At 38.5% G+C, this 16,433-nt stretch overlaps 3 protein-coding genes and 1 long non-coding RNA gene across 8 annotated transcripts; 2 read left to right on the top strand and 2 right to left on the bottom strand.

Annotated features, from left to right (window-relative positions):
• Window positions 1–70: 70 nt before the first annotated feature.
• On the bottom strand, window positions 71–5,747 carry acsbg1 (acyl-CoA synthetase bubblegum family member 1). Its single transcript, XM_082542525.1, has 14 exons — window positions 5,299–5,747; window positions 4,606–4,673; window positions 4,252–4,520; window positions 4,057–4,145; window positions 3,784–3,904; window positions 3,630–3,710; window positions 3,391–3,540; window positions 3,026–3,202; window positions 2,571–2,752; window positions 2,221–2,454; window positions 1,873–2,090; window positions 1,563–1,702; window positions 1,155–1,401; window positions 71–987 (listed from the first exon to the last, which is right to left on the bottom strand). Exons 1-14 carry the CDS (start codon window positions 5,331–5,333, stop codon window positions 911–913), a joined length of 2,088 nt encoding a protein of 695 aa, XP_082398651.1. The 5' UTR covers window positions 5,334–5,747; the 3' UTR covers window positions 71–910.
• Window positions 5,748–6,346: 599 nt separating this feature from the next.
• LOC309711956 lies at window positions 6,347–8,715 on the top strand. Of its 3 annotated transcripts, none has more exons than XR_014278140.1 (3): window positions 6,347–6,693; window positions 7,079–7,257; window positions 7,479–8,715. It is a non-coding gene; the product is annotated as an uncharacterized lncRNA (long non-coding RNA). The 3 variants fall into 3 exon arrangements; XR_014278141.1 differs by having other exon boundaries at window positions 6,348–6,693; window positions 7,117–7,257; XR_014278142.1 differs by lacking the exon at window positions 6,347–6,693 and having other exon boundaries at window positions 6,938–7,257.
• A 2,170-nt stretch (window positions 8,716–10,885) lies between these two features.
• dnaja (DnaJ heat shock protein family (Hsp40) member A) lies at window positions 10,886–13,879 on the top strand. Of its 3 annotated transcripts, none has more exons than XM_082542526.1 (8): window positions 10,886–10,991; window positions 11,339–11,480; window positions 11,938–12,112; window positions 12,220–12,324; window positions 12,411–12,638; window positions 12,735–12,965; window positions 13,088–13,188; window positions 13,294–13,879. In XM_082542526.1, exons 2-8 carry the CDS (start codon window positions 11,349–11,351, stop codon window positions 13,507–13,509), a joined length of 1,188 nt encoding a protein of 395 aa, XP_082398652.1. In that variant the 5' UTR covers window positions 10,886–10,991; window positions 11,339–11,348; the 3' UTR covers window positions 13,510–13,879. The 3 variants fall into 3 exon arrangements, with proteins under 3 accessions (XP_082398652.1, XP_082398653.1, XP_082398654.1); XM_082542527.1 differs by having other exon boundaries at window positions 10,921–11,010; XM_082542528.1 differs by lacking the exon at window positions 10,886–10,991 and adding an exon at window positions 11,064–11,218.
• rps27l (ribosomal protein S27 like) lies at window positions 13,875–16,213 on the bottom strand. Its single transcript, XM_082542532.1, has 4 exons — window positions 16,098–16,213; window positions 15,525–15,633; window positions 14,633–14,743; window positions 13,875–14,082 (listed from the first exon to the last, which is right to left on the bottom strand). Exons 1-4 carry the CDS (start codon window positions 16,101–16,103, stop codon window positions 14,054–14,056), a joined length of 255 nt encoding a protein of 84 aa, XP_082398658.1. The 5' UTR covers window positions 16,104–16,213; the 3' UTR covers window positions 13,875–14,053.
• Between the last annotated feature and the right edge of the window lie 220 nt (window positions 16,214–16,433).

Here is a 16,433-nt window from a genome sequence, read left to right on the forward strand (position 1 = left end):
TTCATTCTGCAGAATAGATACAATAGTTTTGAGCCACCCCTCATTTCTTTATAGTATGCAGTGAAAATGGAAAATCAATTATTTTTTGAAATGTGCAAACTTACAAGAAAATACAGGATATAAGGCAAAAACAGTTTGTACAGTTCAAATTGGTATGGCCACAACTTTCTTAAGCAAGTGTTCTTGTAATTTATTTAAATAGTCTTCAGGAATATTTCTCCAGGCTTCTTGAAGGATATCTCAAATCTCTTCAGATTTGATCTCTTTGTTTTATTCTGTGTCAAGATGATCCCACACTGCTTCAAGAACGGTTAGGACCAGACCCTTGGGAGGCCAAACCCAACTGAAAAGTGTATTTTGTTTTTGTTTCTGTCTAGGAATGCTTTTACTACTTTGGATCATTGTCATGCTGAAAAATGAAGCCATTGTCAAATACTTTCCAGATGCTCTTGGATTATGAATCAGACTCCAATAGTACACTTCTGCATTCATATTTCCATCCATTTTGGAAAGATCCTCCAACACCAATGGCTGAAATGCAGCCCCAAAACATGACAGAGCCTCTATCGTGTTTTTCAGATGGCTGCAGACACTCACTGTTGCACCTCTCTCCTGACCTTCATTGTACATAGTGATGATTTGAACCACAAGTGTCAAATTTGGATTCATCATACCTTAACACCTGTAATCACAATTTTTCAGCGCAGTTCTTGTATAATCTGACCACTCAAGAACACTTCAAAAAATGACAAGAAAGTCTGACTCATTGGAACCAAAATAAAAAGAAATGAGGGTTGGCTCAAGACTTTTGTGCTGTACTGTAATTACATTTTATGCATGTTCACAGGGGATGAGATGAAGGAAAATGACACATGATTTCATACTAACAGTTACACAGTAGAAAGTGACTTTATCCTTGATAAAGGCTCTCTATAACTTTGTGGTACATCTCTAAGACAACTGGACGGCGAAGCTTCATTGTAGGACCTGGAACAAGAAAATAGTAAATCATTTATAGATTCTCTGCAATGTGCAACTGATTCGATACAACTTGCACCTGTATTGTGTTACATGGTCTTGATATTATGGTATACCAGCATAAACCTTTATTGTATAGTATTAATCTTTTTTTAACACTGTTCTGCTGAATTTACCCAGTTCTCCTCCAGAAACAGAGAAGTCCTTTCTCAGAATGGTCCATTTTTGTATGCGTTGGGCGTTGGAGGTGGCTGCAGAGTTGACTCTGTCAATCCCCTTTTGAATTGCCTGGTACACTTCTTTGTCTTTTCCACCGGTTATGTCAGACATTTTGCTTGCTTGGCTGCCCAGCTGTCTGCAAAACTCCACAGCTTCCATACTGAGTTCCTCTGTTGGCTCCATGGTTTCGGTATTGCTACAACACTGAAAAACGGGATAAATCCCAACATCATATACATAGAAATTATGACATTAGGGTTAAATTGATCATTGTCACACCTGTAAGTGAGAAAGACATTTAACAGTTCTCTTGTCACTATTCATGCTATGTTGCTGGAGAAATCAGAACAATTACAGCAGATTACCTTTAAGGTTAAAAGCATGGACAAAAACTTCTTTTTGTCTCCAATCAGCATGGCATTGCTGATGATGGGTAGCTCCTTCTTTACTGCTTCTTCTATGGGAACAGGTGGAACATTCTCTCCTCCAGCTGTGATGATCAACTCTAAATGCAAGGCGTAGACAACCTGACATTTCAGCTGTTTGTGACTCACTTCACAGAGAAAGAAGTCTTATTTCTGCCCAGAACACCATGCTCTTTCCACAGTGTGTGTCAGTGACCTAAAATGTCCAGTTACACTCTCACAATAGTTTTGTTTGATGGGATTATGCTACCTTTTATCCTTCCTGTGATGTACAAGAAACCCTCTTCATCAACCTTCCCCAAGTCCCCAGAATGCAGCCATCCATCTTCATCCAAAGCTTCTCTTGTTTTGTCTTCCATGTTGAGGAAACCCATGAAAATGTTGCGTCCCCAAAAGCAAATTTCTCCTGTCCCTTCACAGTCTACATTGGCCAATTTGTATCGACAGCCAGGCACCACTTTTCCACAGCTATAGGTCAAAAAAGGAGTTTTCTGTGTCTTAGACTTTATTACAATTCAAAACATAAGGACCACAAACACAAGTAATTTTTTACAATTCTTGATTTTGAAAAAAACATTATTATTATTATTTTTTTTACCTCGGCAGTTTATAAGCTTTTGGACCTGACATGAAGTGAGGTCCTGTGCTCTCGCTCATGCCATAGGCTTCATACAAGCGGATGTTCAGACCCAGGAAAAACTGTACGGTTTCACTACTGATCGGTGCTGCTCCTGAAAAGAACTTCTGACAGCAAGACAGGCCCAGCTCATTCCGAAGCTTCTGCAGCACAAGGCTGTCAGCCACGTAAAAAAGGAACGGTTTTTCATCATCCCTAATAAAATTGCAAATGAAACTTTTGAATGAAATCATCTCTTCTGGGAAAATTCATCTATTTACACGTATATGCACATTTTATAAATAATTATTGAGAATCAAAACTCTACTCACTCATGCGTACACTTTTGATTTGTTTCCTGGCTGACTGACATTGCCCATGTAACCAGTTTCTTTTTCAAATATCCACACTGACTAATCTCCTGTTTTATCTTCTCCATCATTTTCTCCCATACCCGTGGGACACCCATGTGGGATGTTGGGCGAGCCTCCCGAAGTGTAGTTATCAAGCTTCCCTACAGAGCAAATGTGCAAAATGTGAAAAAGAATGAAGGGGGGGGGGGGGAGACACCATTGTGGGTGTGGGAATTCAGTCTGCACAATACTGCATTTTTACAATATCTTATTCAAATGATTACCTCCACAATTACTAAAATGTTTATTTTTATCTGAGCCATGAAAGTGCACCTATTTTCATGTTAAACATCTTGTAGTACTGAATGCTGTCGAAATGCATATTCTTGTGACACATGTTAGAATCACATGATCAAATATTTTTAACTACTTACCTTTAAGGCATCTGGCTGTGCAAAGTATACCAGCTCACCCCAGTGGATGCCTGTCCAGAGATCATAGATCTGAGCAGCAATGTGGCTGAGAGGCAGGTAACTCACTAGTGACTCCTGTTTCGTGTCGGCTGGCTGCATTTCTCCAGCCCTGCTGGCATGAATGGCCGTCCATGTGATCTGTAAATTCATTCAGTGCAGAAAATTGTTTGTTTTACCTCAAACAACAACACATTTCTGAGGTATTTCTACGTTTTTGCATTTGATCGTCTTCGCTTTCAAGTAGCTTGTCATAGTTACAATAATAAGATTTGTTAATAGACACATTAGGCATACAAGCACACATTGATAGCCACATGAAAGCTTACATTGTCATGACTGAGCATGACTCCTTTCGGCTTGCCTGTGGTGCCAGAAGTGTAGATCAGGACACAGCACTGGTTAGCTCTCTGACTGCTGATAATGTCATCCAATTGTTTTTCAGAAACATCCAGACCCAGCTCCATGAACTCCTCCCACTACCCAAAAGCAGAAATATACCATTTGGAACACAGGCTCAACAGTCATAGTGGTCTGTATCATTTTATGTGCTGTCCTGAGGACTTACAGAGTAGAGATTTGAGATCTTCTGCTGAACCTGTCCACTGTACTGCACTATGGCTTTTAAATTGGGTAGTCTGTCACATATCTGTAATAGCAAGGGAGAAGATGTTTTCGCTGTGGAATCAAACCCACTGCATGTGCATATCATTGTATAGTACCTGCAATATCTTCTCCAGTTGCTTCTGATTTTCTACCACAATAATGTTGGCTTTAGAGTCACTAGCCACATAATGGCACGCGTCCGGTGAGTTTGTGGCATAAATTCCTGTCATTATTCCTCTGTTACAGATGTAGGAGAAACAAAGAAGTTATTGAATGTCTCACTGCAACAGGAGATATACACCTATATGGTATTTATGTGCAGTGATTGGCTGAGTTTGATTAGTGCTTAATCCAGGTCTAGTTGTTGATGTGTAATGTGCGCTTCTCACCCTGCCATGATTGCACCGACTGCAGAGAAGAACCATTCTGCTGAATTGAATCCTAGTATTCCCACTCCATGGAATCGCTCTAAACCCAGCTGCACACATTAACAAAGTTTTGGACTTTTCTTTGTAAAAGTCTGATCATTGACAGTGTAGTCTAGCACGTACCTAAAATGTAATTAGTTCTTTTGTTTAATATACCTTTAGAAAGCTCTTGGCTGTTCTCCGGCACAACTGGTAATACTCTAGGAAAGTTATCTTTTCCCATTTGTTGTTCTTCTTGCTGGCAAGTGCATGCTTGTTTCCATATTTTTCAACTGAGGATTTAAACAACTGGTGAACTGTGTTGGGTTCCTCTGTACATCCTTCTTCTATTCTCAGCTTGACTGAACCTCTAGCATCAGTGGTCCAAAGAGAATGGGCTGGAGCAAGAGGTGTGCTGGAAAATGCCTGACTTACATCTATTTGTCCTGCGATAAGAAAAAAAATCATATCTGAAATGCAAATGCAATCACTGGGCACTAAAAGTCTTCTTATTCAGTGCTCATAACTCACCTATAAAGGTGAGCTCTTCACTATCTGTCTGCGTGTGTTCCGTAGTCTTCTGAGCTGGCAACATCACACTGAAACACACAGAGGAAACACGGGCTTCAAGCACACTCGCACGCACTCCACCTCAAATTCTGGCAGGGGTTTCATTTTAGCTTTGTTGATCCAACACAATGCCGGGGCTTTGCCACAGGAAAAGCCCCTTGCTTTGTTTGTCAAAAAAAACAACAACTGTCTGCTCCCACTCGTCAATATTGTTGTCATGGTAAATGGGGAGGAGCCATTGCAAATCAATATAAAGACTGATCCAAACATTGATCACATTTCTCTCCCAATTGAGATGACAATGTATTCAAAGGACAAAAATAATCAAAATCAATTCAAATTAACACATCTGGATGATTCTGGAAAAGCACATCCTTGATCACCATAATAAAAACACACATGAGTAAAATCTTTTTGAGGAATTGGGACTTGTGGACTCAGTGCCAAGGTTGGGTGCAAAACTATATTATAATATGAGGAACATTCATTCAATAACTCTGGCAGAAGTGACTAAGTGGTTAAACCATCACCACATTTATGCACTGTGCATGCATGCTGGTGAAAGTATTAGAAGCTATCTTACAGTTAAACTGTTAGAAAAAAGGTGAAGGCAGGTGAAAGAAACCAAAAAACAGTTCATCTTAAGTTGCTTACCTATCCTCAAGTTGATGATCGACCTTCTTTTCCATTCTGAACTTGCTCAAAAATGCTGCTTTCAAAACTTGGACGAACGTGATTTATGGGAATATACTGGATTAAGAAAACAAAAAAACACCAAACAAACTTGCAGTTCAGCAAGCCTTCCCAAGTCGCTAAAGGTTGTGAAACAAACAGGAAAGACCATGTGGGTAGTGCATTGGAATCAGTTGCTCAAGAACATGTCCTGAATTCAAATCACCTTCGCTTTTCACATGTAAAACAGCCTTTCCCAATTCACACAATGACACGTTCAAAACTTAATCACACCACTCTGCATTTAATTTTAATCAAGCTTAATGCACATGAGTTACAGGGTGAAACAGGCTTTAGCACTCCTAAAAATGTAATAAAATGTGGAATTTAGGAGCACCTAATCTGCAATAAATCTGTCAATAATAAACAACAAGTATACACATTTGTAGCTCACATAACAAATATTGCAGTTATTTGGGATGGAGTATTGTTTCTGTTTTGCCAGACGTGTGGGTGTAATTAAAGAATATTCTAGAGAAGGTTATATAACATTTACAAAGCAGGCTGTATCTTATGGAACTCCAAAGTGTTCAAAATTAAATAAATAAATAGGTCAAGATGAAATAAATAACTATGTGAATAAATAAGACACAGATATGTAATGTGAGAATGATATTGTGAAATAATGGAACACATTTTGAAAACAATGCTCATTATTGTGAAACATATTACATTCTGCTATATAAATTTTCTTATTATTGTGAAATATTATTTCATGGTCATTATTTTTCACAATAACAGAGATTATTCCTGAGGCATTTTATTTATTTCCAGCCGTTTATATTCCAAAATGACCTTTTTTCAAAGTCAGTCTTTATTTCAAAATCCCGTTTTTCCCGATGGTCTATTTATTTCATAATGCGACTTTTCAGCAGAATGACTTTGTCTGTCAATCAAGAAAGACAGGGCGGAGCCAGTTGTGTGATTGGTTGCTCCTTTACTCAGACGTAAGTAATAGCACATGAATTGTCGATTTAGGTTTAATGGTGCAATGCGTCTCCTATGCAGCTGGCGGCAGTATGCAGCTCAAAATAAACTTAAGGCACCGACAAATGCAAAACACTGGGCGCGAATAACGTTACAGGTGTATCAATTCTTGTGAAGGGCATGGCTGCAGGAAACAAGTCCGTTTCTGAGTTACTCAGAGAACTTGCTAACCGCTTAGATTGAACGTCTTCACCTCAGTCTGCGTATTGCAGCAGTGTACTGGAGATGAAGTGGTCCCTGGTCCAAGTTCTCATCACAACCGCACAGTGTTAACGTTAGCAAATGCTAACGCTATCACAGCTAGCTCCACTCCATGAAACGCTGTTCAGGGTAAGTAACGATATGTTATTATTGCTTGGTTAGTCTGTCTGTCTGGCAAAAATGAGCTTTTTAATCAGTTTAGTCACAGATTTTTTTTAATACTGTTTTTTATCATAGCAAAGAATTCTATAAATTAGGTAAGAGAAAATAATTGTCTTCTGGGTTAATGTCTGTATTACTATTTACATTGTTGTAGGTAATAGTTATTCATGACTGTTTTAAAGTGGCTTATCTTTTGTGCTAATATGGAAGACAAGTAATCTATGTGAAAGAAAAGAAAGCAATTTTAGTTCAACGTAGTGATTTTGTAAGTGGGTATAATTTGAAAATGCTTTTACTAGTACAGTGGATGTTCTTTAAATATTTAACATTTAAAGTGTGTGTCACTTTACAGACTCCAACTTCAGTTTTGGTTTGGTCTCACCGTTGTAGGTCATAACACAAACAAGTCGTCAAGTCAAGCAGCTGAGGAAAGGGCTTAAGGAAACCATGGTATGGCCGCTTCTGACAGAAAGATCAGACATCATTCCTCCTTTCTTACCAAGGGAATCAGAGACTGCTCCCTGTTGTGAGGTAAGGTCAGGTCACATCTTTTAACATCTGAATAGTAAAGCTATTTGGTTAATTTATGAAGGATGAACATTAATTGTTGACACAAAACACCAATATACTGTTTTGTATGCGTGGGTTAGTTGAACAGCTGGGTTACATTTAATAAAAATACACCTAATGTTGCTGATGCTCTTAAGACTACAAGATAAGTAAAGCTATAAAATGACTGTGGCCTGCCACAGAAGATGAAGATGAGGAAGAAGAGGAATGCTCTCGAGGATAAATGCAGAGTGGCAGGTTACCTTCGGTCCTTCATTGAAAATGGTAAGTCTGCTGCGATAGGTATTTTGCCATTGGTTTTCTCTGATTATACTTTGGTAAATTACATACAGTCCAGTGATCTTGGGTCATTAACAAAGTACACTATAGTAGAGCTGGGCGATATGAGATTTTTTCATATCACGATATTTATTTTTATTTATTTTTTTATAAAAAGGACAAGAGCGGTGAGGTCTATCGCAATAGTTTAATTTTTCTATTGAGAAAAAGTTATTTCGCAATACATATCGTTATCGTTCTATCGCCCAGCTCTACGCTATAGTATAATTTTGTTTTGTTATTTGCTCCATGCAATACATAAGAGTGGTGGCATTATCAGTTGCACTAGAATTGTATGTAGACTACTTTTAGCTTTGTTAACATAAAAATATCTATAAAAGCTACAACAGCAATTTGAGTGGGGCAAAAATGTCTGGTGCCCTGTATGTAAGTGGTCATCTTTATGGTATTTCTCCATAAAAGATTCAAAATAATGAATATAGGATGTCATTATAGTTTAAAACAATCTTCTGTTGCAGCATCTTGTGGACAACAAAAAGCCCTCATCAAGTTTTGGACAGGATGGGAAGTCTTGCCGAGAAATGACTGTGGAAGTGGTCAACAGCAATCTTCCAAAGTCTTCCACCGGTTTTGAAGTACTACGTCTTCCTGCACACTACTGTACCTATGAGTCATTTCTAATGGACATTCAGGTGTGTCTCAACTCTACTGACTCAGGTTTTGGTCTGGTTTACGATTGATTCCATAACCACATGGTAAAATTAGACCATTTCTTCTTTCTTGCATCACATTACTGTACTCGGTGTTCAAAGAAACAGACAATCTAGTGAGTTCTAGTTCTTTTTAATACACTTGACAGTGAAAAATACAGAGTACAGGTGTGCATTTATGGCTTTTTTAATATAAACTGATGAAGAGTTCAGATATCAAAATCAGTTGTTCACTGTACATTATAAATTACACAATATGTTTTGTTTATACTCGCTACTGATACAAAAAAAATTTCTAGAAAAAATTATTTGAATTAAGATGTTACACTACTCTACTGTGTTCATTGTATTAAATCTGCTCAGAGTTGACATGTACTGTATATCCAACCAAGAAATGAATATCATTAAAGTGACAGCTGTATAAAACAAATCCTGTTTTATAGCCACTCACTGTTTTGTTGAAAATGAAATTGGTTATGCTGTTTTGAGTCAGTATTAGCTACAAAGCTGTAGAAATTTAAAAAAAAAAAAAAAAAAATCCTCCTGACATAGAAACTGATTAAATGTAATAATGTCTTTCTACAAGTGATTTTGAAGTATTGGTAGCACAGCAGGGTCTTGTTCATTCAGTGCATCTGGGAGCTGAATCTCAGGAATGGTGATCTCATTTGATGGGCAGCGATTATGTTGTCCTGTCCAGTCCACACCATAATCCTCATCAACCTGAAAGAGCATGCACATGTTTTAAATCTAAACTGAAGAGGTGTTTCCTGCAGCTGTTCCTAGATGGACTTATTGAGTCTGCCAGGGCCTATGTGAGTTGCTTAGGCATTGGCTACCAACTAATTATTCATTCACCCATTCTAGGTCAGGATTGGTTCTCTTCAGGTATAACAAATTTAACTTTGTTTAAAGTATTGCCATCTATACCTGACAGGTGGGATAAAAGAGAATGGCTTGGGAGGCGCACAGCAAATCTCAAAGTTTTCCAATTAATGCTGAAAGAACCAAGGATGTAAATGTATTCTTGTTTTAGCTTTACCGAAGACACCAGAGAAAGTATATCTATAATGCTGCTGAAATAGACAAAACCATTTCAATAAACTCGCTATTTAACATCAACCTTGTTATGCGTTATCAGAGAACAATCAACTGCAAACAGCAATGAAACATTCAACTATGTACTATTTAAAGCACTAATGACCCTGCTGTCTAACAAGATGTGATAAGTAAGTAGACTGTGGAAAGCTGGTGGGTCTACTCTCTGTGTAAAAGGTTCCTACAGGCTCCACTGACCCCAGTCTCCGAGTTAACACACTAACAGCTAACACTGCTAAACGTGTCTCAACGCCGAGATGGCGCCGATAGCTTTAGCCGTAGCTGCCCCACTTAGTTTAGACAGTAACAAAAAAAAAGTAAGCGATAACAATTCATTGTCAAACGTCATAATTAAGGTCAACACCTAAACAATGCTGTGTACAGAATCACACAGGTGCTCAATTACAGCATAAACTTACCTTAGACCATCCTCCGTCATTTTCCTCCTAATTGTGCTCGGAGACACAGAAAATGTATCGGCAATTACCCCGACGGTTATCCCGGACAGCACTAAAGTCCTGAGTGCTGCACTGGGATTTCTAGACGTGGACGGCCAACATTTGAAGACTGTTCTTCCTCGGCGTATTCCAAACGAACACGGTGCTGAATTGATCTTAAACCTTTGACAATGCTGTCATCGATGCGAACATCTTGAAGAGCAATTATCATCCCAAGCATTTCAGAAACATCTAAACGACTCAAAACAGTATCTACAGGTAAATGATCCCTCTCTATCTGATTTGCTTAAATGAGCAGAACTGGCTGAAGTTCACACCAGTCCGCCATCCTCCGTGACTTTTGACCTATTACGCTGTTGCTAGCTGCAGTAGCCGTCCGCGGAGCCGGTATCCAGGAAAACTAGTCGATGGTAAACGATAAGCCAATAGGTGCAAAGGTCCAGCCCACTTACATTGATTGACAGACAAAGTCATTCTGCTGAAAAGTCGCATTATGAAATAAATAGACCATCGGGAAAAACGGGATTTTGAAATAAAGACTGACTTTGAAAAAAGGTCATTTTGGACTAAAAACGGCTGGAAATAAATAAAATGCCTCAGGAATAATCTCTGTTATTGTGAAAAATAATGACCATGAAATAATATTTCACAATAATAAGTAAATTTATATAGCAGAATGCAATATATTTCACAATAATGAGCATTTTTTTCAAAATGTGTTCCATTATTTCACAATATCATTCTCACATTACATATCTGTGTCTTATTTATTCACATAGTTATTTATTTCATCTTGACCTATTTATTTATTTAATTTTGAACGCTTTGGAGTTCCATAGTATCTTATTAGAGATCATACATGCTATATTTGTTCCTTTTTTTCTTGCCCTTGCCCCACTGGACTCATAGAGACATCTAAGGCAATGTAACCATTCGAAAAAGTAGGTCACGCTATATAAGAAGGAGATCTAGTAACGTCCACCCCTCCCTCGTCCCCCTACTCGGGTCCCTTCTAGACTCCTCTCTCTCCGCCAACGAAACATCCGGTCCCGCTTCTCGAAGCTCTCCAGAAAGTTCTGCACTGCAAAGCGGCTATAAGTACCTCCCACTTTCGCTCCGCACTCTCACAGCAAAGGCGACTCAAAGCTTGGTAAGGCAGCATCTGGAAAGTAAGGCATAAAGACTTCAATTTAGAATAATAATTATCATTGTCACGAAGAAATACCAGCAGTTTCATTTAAGGTTGACTATAGCTAAGGCGAATATGGGCGACATCCGTGTGTCTTTTAATGCCGGTTGTATTGCTTTCCCGTAACGTGTGAGGCATACTGAAATTTAGCAGTCCGTTATCGCTGGGTTTAACGAGATAAAACAGAGGTTAGCCCCTGTTTTGCAGCTAGCGTGCGGTTTGCTATTTGTTTAATATCAGCTGTCAGTGTGTTTCAAGCTGTAACCTTGTGTGTAACGTGTTCGTGGTGTGTGTTATTTCCTCTTTAGGACAGTCACCATGGTTCACGAAACCGGCTACTACGATCTTCTGAGTGTCGAACCCAATGCTTCACAGGATGAAATCAAAAAAGCCTACCGAAAACTTGCCTTGAAATATCATCCTGACAAGAATCCAAACGAAGGAGAGAAGGTGAGTTTTAAACGTGTTTTATTGTAGCAGTTCAGCCGTTTACGTGCTATTGTTAAAGCCGCTTCTAATTTTAAACCGGCTACTTTAAAGACCAGTTGGAACTTTCTGGAATGATCTATGCGCAGCTGACTGCGTGTGGCTACAGGAAGACCTGCACGCTTGAACTGACTTGATGTTTTTTGCTACTGTGCGAAAGTAATGTTTAACATTAAATGTGTTGTTATTGTATTCTATTTTATTCATCATTTATGTGACTTTTTTAAGTAGCATTGTCACAACACAAGTCGTACGTTAAGTAAGCCTAATAAAGGGTCGAAGCAAATAAACTAACACAAGTTATAATCGACTTACTATGACCTTGATGACTGAAAATCTACACAAACTCAAGTTATAGCTTTAGTGGAGTCACTCATTCTCGCTTTTAAAAGTAATTCAATTATTTGTTTTATATCTGCAGTTCAAGCACATTTCTCAAGCATATGAGGTGCTGTCAGATCCAAAGAAGAGAGACTTGTATGACCAAGGAGGGGAACAAGCCATCAAAGAAGGAGGGATGGGTGGCGGAGGTTCTCCGATGGATATTTTCAATATGTTCTTTGGAGGTGGAGGACGAATGCAGAGGGAGAGAAAAGGTGAGGTGGCTCATTGAGTTTTCAAGCTAGATGCAGTTTGAAGTGATGTGTATTCCTGGCATTTATAACATGAATGTTGTGCTTTTTTTTATTTATTTGTCCTTTAGGGAAGAATGTAGTTCATCAGCTTAGTGTCTCACTAGAGGAGATGTACAATGGTTCAACAAGAAAGCTCGGACTCCAGAAGAATGTAATTTGTGAGAAATGTGAAGGTGAGTACCAACTTAATTGGAGAAAGAAAAATACCAGTGTTTGGAGTAATAAAGATATTTAATTCCTTTTTTCCTTCTCATCATAGGCTATGGTGGCAAGAAGGGTGCTTTGGAGAAGTGCACAAACTGCAAAGGAAGAGGAGTGCAAGTCCGGGTGCAGCAGGTGGGACCAGGCATGATTCAGCAGATCCAAAGCATGTGTCCAGACTGTCAGGGACAGGGCGAGAAATTTAACTCAAAGGATCGCTGCAAGAACTGCAATGGCCAGAAAGTAGAACGCAAGAAGAAAATCCTTGAAGTTCATATTGACAAAGGTAAAGCTCTCACCTATCTGAGACATTTGTATTATAAAAATGCTTTTCTTGTTGTTTTCAAAAGCAAGTTTAGCTAATGATGCGTCTCTTGTGCAGGTATGAAAGACGGTCAGAAAATTACATTTCATGGAGAAGGTGACCAGGAGCCTGGCCTGGAACCTGGGGATGTGATTATTGTGTTAGATCAGAAGGATCACCCAGTTTTCCAGAGACGGGACAATAACCTAATAATGAGGATGGACATCAAACTTGTCGAGGCACTGTGTGGATTCCGGAATACCATTCAGACTCTAGACAACAGAACGCTTGTTATCAGCTCACAACCAGGTAAGTGTTTGAATTCAGCTGGCCTTGAGTGCTGGCTTTTCTGGTGACCGATTGTGAACAATGGTAATATAGATTCCAATTTTTTTTTAATTATTTTTTTTTTTCTTCCTTCAAATCAACAGGTGAAGTCATTAAGCACAATGACGTCAAATGTGTTATGAATGAGGGCATGCCACTTTACAAAGAACCTTATGAAAGGGGACAGCTTATTATTCAGTTTCAGGTAAGTTGAACATCATTTCAACAGTGTAACACAATTCTGGATTTAAATTGAAGCCACAGGGTGGGAAAACGTTTTCAGCTCACTTGAATTCATTTAATCCTGCAGGTGGAGTTCCCAGAGAAAAACTGGCTCCCAGAACATCTGATGTTCCAGCTGGAAAGACTTCTTCCGCCCAGAGAGGATGTGATGGTCACAGATGACATGGAGGAGGTAGAACTAAGCGAGGCCGATTTGCAGTCACAACAGAAACACTACAGTGGTGAAGCTTACGAGGAAGACGATGACAATCCCAGAGGTGGCGTCCAATGTCAGACACAGTGATTGTAGTCAAAGTCTATATGCAGAGCATGTGGGTTTTGTTTTGCAAAAGGAAAGGTTTAACCCATGCCTTTGGTCCCTTTCACACTGTAAATTTGTGACATCACATTTAAAACTGTTGCCAATCCCTTTTTTTTTTTTATTAAACTTGGGACACAAATATGCAAGTGGAGAAGGGTGCACCTAAAGTTGTCAGTGGTTTGTTTGTTTTTGTGCATGTTATGTTCTTTTTAAGTGTGTATTTTGTTTGTTTTCCGAAATTTACAGTACAAATTTCTTCATATGAACCTAAATGATGACTTGTATGCTTTCTGTGAAGGTGAAATTCAAGTCAAATGCTTTTTTTGTACAATAAATACCCAGAATGCTTAAACTTTTTTATTGCTGTCTTTATTTACTGAGATTTGCGTATTAAATTCTGCCAGTAATTTTTTTTGTCTACAAGTTAAAATTTGTATGATAACTAGTCATTGGACACCATTTAATCAATGGAAAGATTTATAAAAAGGCACTGCTTAAATTCAGTCATTAAGTTTCCAATGTCCATCTAATGTTGCTTCCTCCTAAAAGAGCAACCTGTGGAACAAAAAACATAATTACTTCATCTGTTTTCACATCTCATTTATGCACAGTTAAAAGGCCCCAGTATACCTGCCACTGGTTGCATTGCACAGCAGTGGTAATGCATTACTGTTGCATCTAATTATGCTTACTGTAACAGCAGGCATCTGCTGCAGTATAGTGAGCCCACAGTATAACTACCTGATAACACCTCCACATCAGAGCTGATATGGAAACCAAAAAAGTATGACATATAAGACTATTCTTCTTTCAAAGGTTCTTTTTTCCCCGTAATGTTTTTCAAATTGTTGCAATATCTCTGAATCTGAGCTCCTTTACTGTTATTAAAACATCAGTAAAAACCACCACAATTGTGCACTAGTCTTCAACTCGGCTGCAGGGGTGATGACAATATTCCAGATTACAAAAAGCACCACTGGTAGAAATGGTGGCTTTGTTGTACAGTACATTTTGCCAGGTGCCACACAGCAGGTATAATGGTGCCCATACACTTACGATCAAGTATTTACATCTCTATTGGTACAGAATGTTCTGGATCTTTTACCCTCTGTTAGTCTGGCCTTTCCTCCTTTGGGCTGGCACAGCACTGTTGAGCATCCCACACAAAGTACCACAGTCTGTGCATGACTGAACACAGTGGTGATCTTGTAGCAGCCTGCAAAGAAATGGTGTTAAATATTTACTGTTACATTTCTGTGATTGCCATATATGTAAAACGTGATTAAAAGACAGCCATGGAACGTGTGAATAAGAAATGGCTTAAAATCACAGCAGCTGCATAACTTATTACTCTTCTATGAGGACTTGGGAGTACATGTGTATTTTCAACTAAATTAGATCCAATCAAATACTGTATTTGTGTGGGACACATTGCTAACTGTAAAGCAGATTTTATGTGAGCTTCCCAACTCCCTTTTTAAGTATATACATCTAGAATAAAATTACTTAATCTTTTTAATCACAAGTGTTCTCCTTCTTACCCCAATAACCTTTAAAACTATTATTTCAGTTGCCGCTCTGCATAGTTATCAATTGCCTTTCAGTGCAAATGAATCATCAACTGGCTCATGACATTTTGAGCTATAGTCAAAAACAAAAAACAAATACTGAGAGTCGTCAGTCACCAGTTTCACTGGGTTTTTAGAGGTTTCTGAGCCTTTCCTTTTATCTCTGCCAATTTCACAAAAATCTGCTTAGCTTGTGTTTTTTGGTGACTTGCAATTTTCTACCATGGCCGTAGTAGGCAGCAAAAGACTGTAGCATATAAACCTGCAGGAGTGTGCTACTTTTCTTCCCAGTTGCTTTTGAAAACTAGATCCAATCAAAATGTGAGACACTATGTCCACATGTAGGATCAAAGGAAATAATAAAATGCTGTTAAGACCCACATAAAGAGGGACATCTGGTGACCATATAGTATAAACTTTATTGTATACCTGGGCATTTCACGTCCATAAAGTAGGAGTTGGGACTCTGAACAAGTCTTTTCTTTTTATGTTGTCGTCTCTCATGGTCAAGTGACGGGTGGAGAAGGTCTCTGGCCAACTGAAATGAAGGGAAAGGTCCAGTCAAATAAGTGGGATAAACCGTGTTTTAACTTTTTAGCTCACTTTGGTAAACCTTCTTTTAAACACTAACTATTGCATTTACATCTTAAGTAAGCACCACAGTTGTTCGTGTGTACTACAGGTGATTGGTTAAACGCAAAAAAATGCAGTCGTGAAAGTTTTCAGGCGATGACTACTTTTTGGTCCGACATGACTACGTTATAAGTTACATCACACAACTACTAGTTACATACCACGGTGTTTCAGCAAGTAGTCGCCACCCGTCGTCGGCTATTGTTAGCTAGCTAACCCCCACTCCATGTGTTGCTGCTGCAACAATGTCAACAACACAACTGCGAGGTTTCACGTTGTAAACACGGTAGGACATCGTCTCTGAAATGCACATATGGACCTACCATGTTGAAAAAAGCATACAAATTAATACGAAACTTTGTAACTTACAGGCATTTTCGCTGTGCAAATCTCTGCGCATACGTGCGCCGATTAAACAGATAGCATCTCAGAGCAGAGCAGCGGGGAATGACTCGCAATCATACAGTGTGCTGAAAATGGTGAAGAGCATGTAGAAAAATAAAATAAATAAAAAACAGAAAAAATAAAACTTCCAAATATATTATATATATTTTATTTTCCCCCAAAATATATAATATTTTAGTATACTAAACATTTATAATATCTTCGTATTAGGGTTATCACTTAAAAAATAAAATTATATATACACTAGTCAAAGGTTTGGGCACACCTTCCCAGTTATTTATTTTTTTCTTTATTTTCATG

This window comes from Aulonocara stuartgranti (assembly GCF_965226115.1).
Source record: "Aulonocara stuartgranti genome assembly, chromosome: 7".
In the NCBI taxonomy this organism is placed as follows: Eukaryota; Metazoa; Chordata; class Actinopteri; order Cichliformes; family Cichlidae; genus Aulonocara; species Aulonocara stuartgranti.